We start from the raw sequence: 10,592 nt of genomic DNA, 5'->3' as shown, positions 1-10,592 counted from the left end.
AATGAAAAGATTATATATATATATATATATATATATATATATATATATATATACATATATAAACAACTCGTCAAAATACGGACACTCACTCGGAGAGAGAATGACAGACAGACAGACAGACAGACAGACAGACAGACAGACAGACAGACAGACAGACAGACAGAGACAGAGACAGAGCGACAGAGACATATATGACATATATGACATATTACGGTTACAAGCCCGAAAGGCCCGCTGAACCTTAGAACTGAGTGATGCAGTTTGTAGCTGGTATTTTGCACTTTTTTCAATTTAATTTTTTCAAGTTTTACGCCGGTGTCTTTATTCAAAACACAATGACGCCCCCTATTGAGCATTTCAAAAACATGGTGACCCCAATCACATAGACAAAATAAGGTGACCCCATGGATCCACCGGCCCTCCCTATCACTGCTGAAGAAACTTACCGGTCCCTTACTAAAACAATTATTGCAGTCCTTTAAGAACTATACAGCAAGTTGTAACGTTGACAGTCAAGAGAGTAGGAGAGAGAGACGACACCTTGTGACATATAAAATAATAATATTTTAATGCAATATGGAAACGATTTATACTCTCATTCTATGGATCATTTTAAGCCCTTAAATATTTGCCGTAAAGACGATAAGATGCGGTGTTGTGATTATTCTCACTAGTTTATACAATATTTCCATGCTACGCTGCACTGGGAATCCTATCATATCATAACATGTACAGTTTGTGATTGCGGTTCCTCAAACAACTTCCTCGTGTAAATAACTTTGTAAAATCTGAGGTCTATTTCGAGGATGAAAAATACCTGACACAACGCACGTCAACAAACTTGAACCGATCTGTTCGTTCAGTTGCTATAGAGCATCCGGTCTGAATTTAGGGGACGTGAAACGTTGGTCCAACTCATCCTGGGTAATTTTTCAAGCCCCTGAACATTTGCACTAGCTGTACAATCAGGTGTACTTGTGTGATTTGTCCCATTAGTCTATACTATCGGTATTGAATTTTTGGAGAATTGTTATTGAGCAGCGCGAAAATTGATAACGGCTACGCACCTAGGGTAAATTAATTCACTACTCTACAAATCGATGTATCCGATTGTTAAAGATTACGATGGCTTCTTTTATTTTAATTTTAGACGGTAAATGTTTTAGAAAATTTCACAGAGGCCTTTTTGTTTGTAGTATGCACTTCTTGTCGTCAACTTGAAACTTGATATTGTGACTTGAGTTTACCAGCAATCAACTGTGGCAGATTTTGTCTGATCATGACGGACAAAAAGTTACCTTGATCAGTTCTTGTTTTCATCGAAGTTATTAGGTTTGCATGATTCAGTCAACCCTGAAGTGAAATGCTGTTACTGGCAAGATATACGTCGGAGTGCATGCTTGTTAAACACCACAAAATGGTACTAGTAGCCACCCGCCGGACATCACGTGATTAAAATTACACTTCACCGCCAGGATGCGCCACGGACTGTACGGACACAGATTTCTAAAACAAATCCAAAAAGTAACTCTACAAATTTAATTCAAAAAGGACCAAGGCGGCTTGTCGGGATTAGTAGAAACATTTCCCGGGAATGGCTTTATGCAAGAGTTTTCATGATTCAAACAATGAAACCCACGGAACGGGACTTTCATAAATATCAGACCGCCGGATTTTATCCGCTCCTTCTCCATGTCGCGGAGTTTTCTGAATTGTTTTATGTAAATATTCAAATTCGACGGGGGTTCTACCTTCATCTTTTACTTATCAAATGTGCTATCTAGTTCACGTCGACAAACACCTCTAAGTTCAAAGGCACCGGCACCAGACATCACTGTTTCACAAAGACGAAAAGCAGCCTAAAACGGATCGCATCGCCGCATCACTTGCTTAATACCATTATTAGATCATTTGCTTCAACGTGCACGAACGTGTTACTTCAGCGCATAAAATTATAAAGTTCACAGAAAGAATAACAACAACAAAATCAAAGTAATTATTCTAGAACAAGACTTTGAGAAAGCAATAGGAGTCAGACTACTTTGTTTGACTCAAATTATCAAAGCTCATTTTTAAGAAAACCAATATAATTGTGTTTCGTCTTTATTTCAAAGGAAAAAGACAAACTTTGAAGAGAATAAGAATACTGGTAGGAATTGTCTATTTGACTGTGTTTAACGCGATGACATCCATATATCTCCGTCGGCCGCGGAGAGCGCGCTGCGGCTCTCTTGGCGATGCTGATCACGTGCTTCCTCCTCGAACGCGTCAAATTTAGAATAATCAAACCGCAGACGTCTTTTCTTTCGAAAAATAATTTTCGTTGAAGCATGTTAACTTTAAAATGTTCAAATAGAATAACTTCATAGTCAACAGCTTAATTACTTAATTTTAGTCAATCACCTATGTCTGAATATCGTCACCGTTTTGTTCATGTCGTTTTTTGGCGATGCGAGGTCGTATGATTCGGAGCGTCACAAACGCGCTCGGAACGCTCGAATCTCTATTGTTGTGCAGTGTCTACACATAAGCAAACAAGCCTTACTTCGTGCTGAAGAAATTGTTTTAATTCGCAGAGAAAGTTTACTCAGTATGGCAAAGCGACTTACTGGTATTAACAACTTGTCCGATGATATCGAAATCATCGATCTTGATTCAGCCAGCGCCCTCAATGCTGTGCAGAAAGTCAGGACAATCAATGTGAGACCCGCGAAAAACTCCGACGTCTTGCGTTCTGACTACGACGGCGAGGCTGGTGCACCGAACAAGAATTCCAGGATGCCCATCCTCGTCAAGGTTGACGGAAGTGTGAAAGATGAAGGGCGGTCTCTGGAACCTGTCGTCGTTGGTCGTACAGCTTGGGACGAAAGTACGGAAACGGCGAAGGGAAGAAAGAAATCCTGCCGTAAAGGAAGCAAGAAGAAGAACGGTGGCAAGGGCAAGAAACACCGCGGCGAGAAGAACGCCAAACATCACGATGACGGCGATGTACCATTCGACGATAAAAGCGAAAAGAAAACCCAAAAGGGAGAATCTACCGACGACGAACCAACCCCGTCTTGCTTCTCGGCATTTGCTGCTAAATTCACTGGACTGAAGCAATGGTTTCTCCTGAAACTCGGCCGTACTGTGTCCATCGGTGCAACCTCCTCCATGACATCCATGTCACCTCAAGTAGGTTCAAGGCCTCAGTCTGCACTGGAGGACTCCTTCAAGACTCCGAAGTCTTCCCAAGACAGCGGGGTCGGCAACGATGCTGGCAAATGGACTAAGGGTAAGTTTAAATTTAAAGAATATATTTGTTTGTAATAAGCAACTCTGTTTCTGTTGTCATACTTAATTGTTAAGAAATAGAAATAACTGTAAGAAATAACTGTAACACAACAAGCCGGCGCAAGACCCCAGGGCTACAATGGTGTTGATCGCGATTTCAGGTTTTGTTACTAAACATAGCTGCTCGCGCGCAACATCGGACAAATGCTGCCTAAAATTCGGACAAAGTTTAATGTTGTGTGCGCGGCTATTGGTGCATGCAGCTTGTTGTCTGAACCATACCAATTAGTGTGACTTCTGGTAGTCACTGTAATACTAGCAGGTTTTATTTTCGTTGTTGATGCAGGAAATGCAGACAAATATTCATTTAAACGCATATTTATGAGATAAAAAGTATCGTCACTTGCGATCAGCGCTATTATTGCAGCTAGATCTACACCTAGAGGTTGGTAACAAAGCTAGGTCCTCTGAGACAGGTGGATGTTGCCTATAAGTTTCTCTTTTGAGGTTGGACATTTCTATCGCATATCGGTTCATTTTAGGGTTCTTTATGATTTGGCGAGCGACACGGAGAATGCCAAGTAGAACTGTAGAATTCGGTTGTTTGAGTTACGTATGGGGATAGCAACATTATTTAGCGTGCAGGAGGTTCGGCAATGTTTCACCTGGCAAATGGACAAATGGTAAGATTTTGATAGTCCGGGAACTGTTTCTTTCGTCACTTTCTCGATTCATTCATTTGTAATCGGCAAATCCATTGTTCTCGTCTTACACATGAAGTAAAACTCGACCAACACTATGGGACAGACAGCAAAGTCTGTCGGAGAACAAATGACACATCATTTGAACATTATTAATAGGACTAAGCAGAGCCTATGTGTTATCTTTCTACCAATCAGACTCTTTGGTAACTTTCATCCAATGACCGTGGACTATAATCTCCCGCCAAAAAAATGTTTATCCTTTGGTGTTCTATTACATTCGGTGCATGCGCTTTGGCGCCTTTATATGTAATTGCTACAGTTGTGTTCCGGTTGGCGCCTTTTTTATCTCACGGCGTGTTCAGTAATAAAGCTTGTGTTCTCAGCATGAACTGGTGTCGTTCGCAGTTCTGTGTATAAGTCAGACAAGAACCTTGATCATAAAACCCCATCACGACATTTTTTGGTGCCGAGACCAGGATAAGGATGTCTGACGAGGAGCAGCAACCAACTGAAGCCGAGCAACTGGCAACGAAATTGGCCAAGTTGAAACTCAAGCGCAGGGGACAACGTGCCCAAATGACGAGGCTGTTCAACCGTGCAGAACAACTCACATCAACGTTCGCTGCAGCTGAGAACAAGACTGAAGCTTACAGGATACTCACAGCATTGAACACTCAACTGACTCAGAAATACGAATCTTTAACTAAGATCGAAGAAGATATCTTAGATAATACGGATGAAGCAAGCTACGATGCTGCGAGCCAAGAATCTGGCGACTACATGTCCGAGATATTCGAGAGAAACGACAAGATCACTGATTTCATCAAAAACAACAAACCGAACAATGCGACTGGCCCATCGGCGAACTCCGACACCGCTACTCAAGACACATCGAAGAAAACGGTCGCATTACCGAAACTACAGCTGAAAACTTTCTCAGGAAACGTACTCGAGTGGGTGAGTTTCTACGACACTTTCAAATCGTCCATCCATAATGATAAGAACCTCGAGAACATTCAAAAGTTCACATACTTACGCAGCGTTTTAACTGATGAAGCTGCCCGTACGATTAGCGGTCTCGCCTTGACAAACTCCATTACGACCATGCTTTAGAGCTACTCATCGAACGCTACGGACAGAATCATTTGATCATCGATGCGCACATGACTGCACTGTGGCAGATTCCTCAACCTACGAGTGACATTAACAGTCTGAGATTGTTTTATGACACATTAGAAAGTCATATTCGCGGTTTACAATCACTTGGCAAAGAAGAGAACGCTTATGGAGAACTTCTCATTCCCATGATTCGAGATAAACTACCTAACAATATTCGGAAACAGATTGCAAGAGATCACGGAAACAAGGCTTGGACTTTACCAGAGTTGCGCAAAGCCATCCTACGGGAATCGACGCCATTCAAGCCGGAGTTCCACTCGATGAGTTATCGGTTGCGGACACAGCAACACAGCCTAATATGACCGCTTCATTTCATACTAAGCCGCATCTACGCGCACAACAAAGCCTTTGAGAATCAAAACATGCGTGTTTTGTAAGGGAAATCACTACACAAGTGATTGCCAAGTTGTCACCGACCCGAAACGTCGCTTAGACATTGTCAAACGCGATCGTCTCTGTTACAATTGCCTTGGAAAGCATCGCGTGAGCGATTGCAAGTCTCGTTACACTTGCAAGATCTGCAAGCGTAAACATCACTCTACCCTTCATGACACCAAATCAGCTACAACGTCTGAGAAAAAGGGAACTTCTGAAGTTCATGTGGCATTGGCGAAGACAGACGACACAAAGGGGAAATCTACACCCAACGGATCGGTTCTCCTCAAGACGGCAGTCATTCCTATGTCGGTCGGCGATAGGAAACCTATCAACGCTACCGTGCTGTTCGACGATGGGTCCAACAGAACTTTTATCACGCAGCGATTTGCTGACAAACTCAACTTGAAATCGGACACTCATGAGAACGTGAGCCTGTCAACATTCGGGGACAATTCGAAACAAATTCATTCCATGAAAGTGCAATGGTAACTTTGCACGAACAGAATGGGCATACCAATACTGTCAACGCCCTGATAATTCCCGAGATTTCGTCCAACCTATTCAACCACGTGTCAGCAGAAATACTCAACTCAGACCATCTACGGGGATTAAAGCTTGCCCACCCAGTTTCCAATGTTAAACTATGGAAATTGATGTACTCATCGGAGCTGATCAATATTGGAACTTTGTTGGAAACCATATCGTGCGCGGGGCAGGTCCAACTGCAATATCATCTAAGTTCGGCTACTTGTTGTCCGGTCCTACTGGAAAGCGTGGGAAATTGGACTCTGACATTAATATTCATCACGTGAACGTAGAAACACACACCGACGATGACATACGAAACGGTGGAATTTAGAGCTCATCGGAGTGAAGGCAGACTCGCAAATGATGAAAATACCGACTTCGAAACATATCGGGACACTCATCTACGTGTTGAAATGGTAAATACATTGCCCGTTTACCATGGAAAACTGATCATCCCCCACTGCCTTCAAACTATGCGGCAACTGAAAATCGCACGCGCGCTATGGTTCGCCGTTTGACCCCTGACTTAACGAAGAGATATGACGATATCATCACCGATCAACTGCGCCGAGACTTCGTCGAGAAGATTCAAGATGACAACAAAACTGAAGGACATTATTTGCCGCATCGAGCTGTCAAGAAGGACTCAGTTACCACTCCGATACGTATTGTATACGACTGCAGTAGCAAACAAAATGCTGACTCGGCAAGTCTAAACGACTGTCTTCAAACTGGGCCGTCATTAATCAATGATTTACCTGCCATTTTGCTACGATTTCGCGCTAACCGAGTCGCTTTCGTCAGTGACATTGAAAAGGCATTCTTAAACATACGTCTAGAGGAAGACGAGCGTCAATACACCAAATTTCTTTGGTTATCGGACATTCGTGATCCCGAAAGTCCATTTGATGTTTATCAATTCAAGTCTGTTCTGTTTGGGGCGGCTTGTTCCCCATTCATGCTCAACGCTGTAATCAAGACCCACTTGGAAAGTAACGCCTCCATACCGATTGCTGATGACCTCAAACATAATATTTATGTTGACAATGTGATAGACGGTGCAGAGTCTGATGAGAAGGCCGTGTCATATTACAACGACGCAAACCACCTCATGCAGTCGTGTGGGTTCAAGCTACGCTCATGGACGTCCAACAGTGAACGACTATGTGAACTCGCAAAACAGGACGATATCTACGAACCCTCTCGTGATGTACCAGTACTCGGCCTGCGTTGGGAACCAGAAAGCGACACGATGACCTACTCAGAAAATAATAGCGAGCCTATTCCAAATGAATTGATAACGAAACGAGATGTTCTCAGTTCCTCCGCTACACTGTACGACCCACTGGGCTTCGTAGCTCCAGTTCACATCAAAGCTAAACTCTTTGTGCAGTCACTATGGAAACGCGGGCTCCCTTGGGACGAACCGCTCGATGCTGAATTGAACTCTCAATGGATACAGATCGCAGCGGACTTGAATGCTACACGCAAGACGACAATAAACCGCCAATACTTCTCAGGGAATAAGATAACGACGACTGCGAAGTTCATGTTTTCGCTGACGCCACAGCACTACCGCCTACGGAGCTGTAGTTTATCTCCGCAGTTCAAGTGAAACTTCTATCGTTATGGCCAAGGCACGCGTCGCCCCAACGTCCGATTTGTCACTGCCTCGGTTAGAACTGATGGCCGCCCTGATTGGCACTCGACTCAGCAAATTCGTAATAAATGCTCTCTCCGGCAAGATAAACATTACACAGCGGTATCTCTGGTCGGACAGTCAAATTGCGTTGTATTGGATCAACAGTGTCAAGAAGCTGCCGATCTTCGTAAGCAATCGCGTCAGAGAGATCAATGGTTTTCGTCACATCTACAAATATTGCCCCTCCGCTGACAACCCAGCTGATTTGTTAACTCGAGGCATTACTTCTGATCAACTAGCCAATTCTACTCTATGGTGGAACGGCCCTACTTGGTTGAAAGAAAATGGAGACTGGCCAATCTGTGAACTGTTTGATAGCGCAGTGCACCATATCGCTACAACGGACGACTTCATGATCGAGCCTCACACACAAATCGATGCTGAGGTTGCCGATAAAATGCAACACGTTGAGGATCTTTCTCGCCGATCCACTGAGAACATCGGCTCATCAAACACGGAAATCGACCCCGCAGTTGACGTTGGCATACAATACGCGGTGGACATTACTCGTTTCAGCTCGTTAGACAAACTATTCCGCGTTACTTCGTATGTATTTCGTTTCAAATCTCGACTGCAGCGAAAGAGAGACACGCCATCAGGAGCAGTCTCACCGGACGAGATACGACATGCTGAACAGATCTGGATTAAAGACGTACAATCTGAGATATATACAGACACTATTCATTCCATAATGATGAATGTGAAGAGGTTCGGACCGTTGGTTCAACAACTCAACCTATTTCTCGATAACGAGGGCACACTTCGATGTGGCAGCCGTGTACACAATGCAGCATTGGACTATGTCACGAAATTTCCAGCGTTGCTGCCTCCTCACCATGAATTCACTAAACTGGTCGTTCTGAAAGCACACGAACGCGTATTCCATGGAGGAGTCCAGTCGACTGTAACACAAATTCGTCAACAGTACTGGATACCGAAAATACGACGTATCGTTAGCAAGATTCTTCACAACTGTGTTACCTGTCTGAAAGTTGAAGGAAAGCCGTACACTAACCCAGTCCAAGCTCCGCTGCCTACATATCGCGTGAACATCACCCCTCCATTCAGTGTGACGGGGGTCGACTTCACGGGGGCTCTCCTCACCAAGGCTATTGATGGTAAACAAAACAAGGCATACGTGTGCCTGTTTACCTGTGCGGTTACACGGGCCATACACTTGGAATTGGTACCGGATTTGACGACTAAAACATTTCTACTCGCGTTTCGCCGTTTTGCTGCAAGACGATCCCTGCCTAGCCGAATGTTATCCGACAACGCCTCGACGTACATCTCTGGAGCCGAGGAGATACGCTCCTTGCTCGACACGCCTGATGTTCGAGATTATCTCTCATCTCAGCGAGTGAAATGGACTTTCATACCCAAACGTGCGCCGTGGTTTGGCGGCTTTTGGGAGCGGCTCATAGGTCTCACGAAGAATGCGATTAAAAAGGTTCTCGGTCGATCATTCATCACGTATGATGAGCTTGCTACCGTCGTCACCGAAATGAGACTGTATTAAATGATCGCCCACTCACCTTCGTTTCATCCAGTGCGGACGATGACGTTAGCCTGACCCCAAATCACCTGTTACATGGTAGAAGCTTAACCTCACTACCATACATCACAGTCTCCGATGAAGAAATCGAAGACCCGACTTTTGGAAACCACAATGATGTTAACAGACGTTACGCACATTTGTCAAATCTCCAACAACAGTTCTGGAAGCGGTGGTCAACCGAGTATTTGACAGCTTTGAGAGAACGTCACTCCGGTTCCGGAAACAAGCACAATGTAATTAAAGTGGGAGATGTGGTACTGATCCATAGTGATATCGATCGTAGGATGAAATGGCAGCTCGGGACTGTGAAGAGACTTGTTTATGGACGTGACAAGTTGGTGCGATCAGCTGAAATCTCCACCGCCAGGGGACACACCAACCGCCCTATACACAAGTTATACCCCCTTGAGGTAGCCTCTCAAGAATTATCATCATCTGAAGACAAAGATGTGAACGAGCGGGAAGACATCCATCGGCAAGAAATTTCTACTGAGAAAACCAATGACCCGCCAGAGTCGGGGAGACCGTCCAGAGATGCAGCCATTGCAGCCAGGATGAGAATATCCGAACTTTCATAAATTGTTGTAACTGTTGAGACAATTAACTCTTTGAAATTTCTAAGTTTTTTGTTCAAACGAATCATTTATTGATAATTCATATTGAAAGTGTTCAAGATTATCTTTCGTCGCCGGGAGAATGTCGGAGAACAAATGACACATCATTTGAACATTATTAATAGGACTAAGCAGAGCCTATGTGTTATCTTTCTACCAATCAGACTCTTTGGTAACTTTCATCCAATGACTGTGGACTATAATCTCCCGCCAAAAAAATGTTTATCCTTTGGTGTTCTATTACATTCGGTGCATGCGCTTTGGCGCCTTTATATGTAATTGCTACAGTTGTGTTCCGGTTGGCGCCTTTTTTATCTCACGGCGTGTTCAAGTAATAAAGCTTGTGTTCTCAGCATGAACTGGTGTCGTTCGCAGTTCTGTGTATAAGTCAGACAAGAACCTTGATCATAAAACCCCATCACGACAAAGTCGTTCGGACAAACAAATGTCCGTCAATCAGTTTCGCAGCGGGAAGGACTTTTTTCTCCTTCCAGTGGGTATACGGAAACGCTATTTTTGTTGTTCAGAGGGTTATTTGAAAAGTCCAATATGCTGGGATATAGAGTATGGAATTCAGTCATTTCGGGAAGGGTAAAATGGCGTGTTAGGGTGAGGGATCGGTGTCGATGCCGGCAAAGGAACGAATGGCAAGATTT

At 43.9% G+C, this 10,592-nt stretch overlaps 3 protein-coding genes across 3 annotated transcripts; all 3 read left to right on the top strand.

Moving 5' to 3' along the window:
- The first annotated feature begins 4,460 nt into the window (after window positions 1-4,460).
- Window positions 4,461-5,090, top strand: LOC139138046 (uncharacterized). Its single transcript, XM_070706268.1, has one exon. It carries the CDS (start codon window positions 4,461-4,463, stop codon window positions 5,088-5,090), a length of 630 nt encoding a protein of 209 aa, XP_070562369.1.
- Window positions 5,091-6,564: 1,474 nt separating this feature from the next.
- LOC139138045 (uncharacterized) lies at window positions 6,565-7,677 on the top strand. Its single transcript, XM_070706267.1, has one exon. The coding sequence runs from the start codon at window positions 6,565-6,567 to the stop codon at window positions 7,675-7,677; it is 1,113 nt and encodes a 370-aa protein (XP_070562368.1).
- Window positions 7,678-7,690: 13 nt separating this feature from the next.
- On the top strand, window positions 7,691-9,283 carry LOC139138044 (uncharacterized). Its single transcript, XM_070706266.1, has one exon. The coding sequence runs from the start codon at window positions 7,691-7,693 to the stop codon at window positions 9,281-9,283; it is 1,593 nt and encodes a 530-aa protein (XP_070562367.1).
- Window positions 9,284-10,592: the final 1,309 nt, after the last annotated feature.

The sequence above is a fragment of the Ptychodera flava genome, chromosome 8 (genome assembly GCF_041260155.1).
Source record: "Ptychodera flava strain L36383 chromosome 8, AS_Pfla_20210202, whole genome shotgun sequence".
In the NCBI taxonomy this organism is placed as follows: Eukaryota; Metazoa; Hemichordata; class Enteropneusta; family Ptychoderidae; genus Ptychodera; species Ptychodera flava.
The sequence above is the reverse complement of the archived record's forward strand: the minus strand, read 5'-3'. Positions and strand labels throughout refer to the sequence as shown.

Bases quoted from the DNA above. Each gene is read 5' to 3' on its own strand.
- LOC139138046 (XM_070706268.1), top strand. From the start codon at position 4,461: ATGTCTGACGAGGAGCAGCAACCAACTGAAGCCGAGCAACTGGCAACG.
- LOC139138045 (XM_070706267.1), top strand. From the start codon at position 6,565: ATGGTTCGCCGTTTGACCCCTGACTTAACGAAGAGATATGACGATATC.
- LOC139138044 (XM_070706266.1), top strand. From the start codon at position 7,691: ATGGCCAAGGCACGCGTCGCCCCAACGTCCGATTTGTCACTGCCTCGG.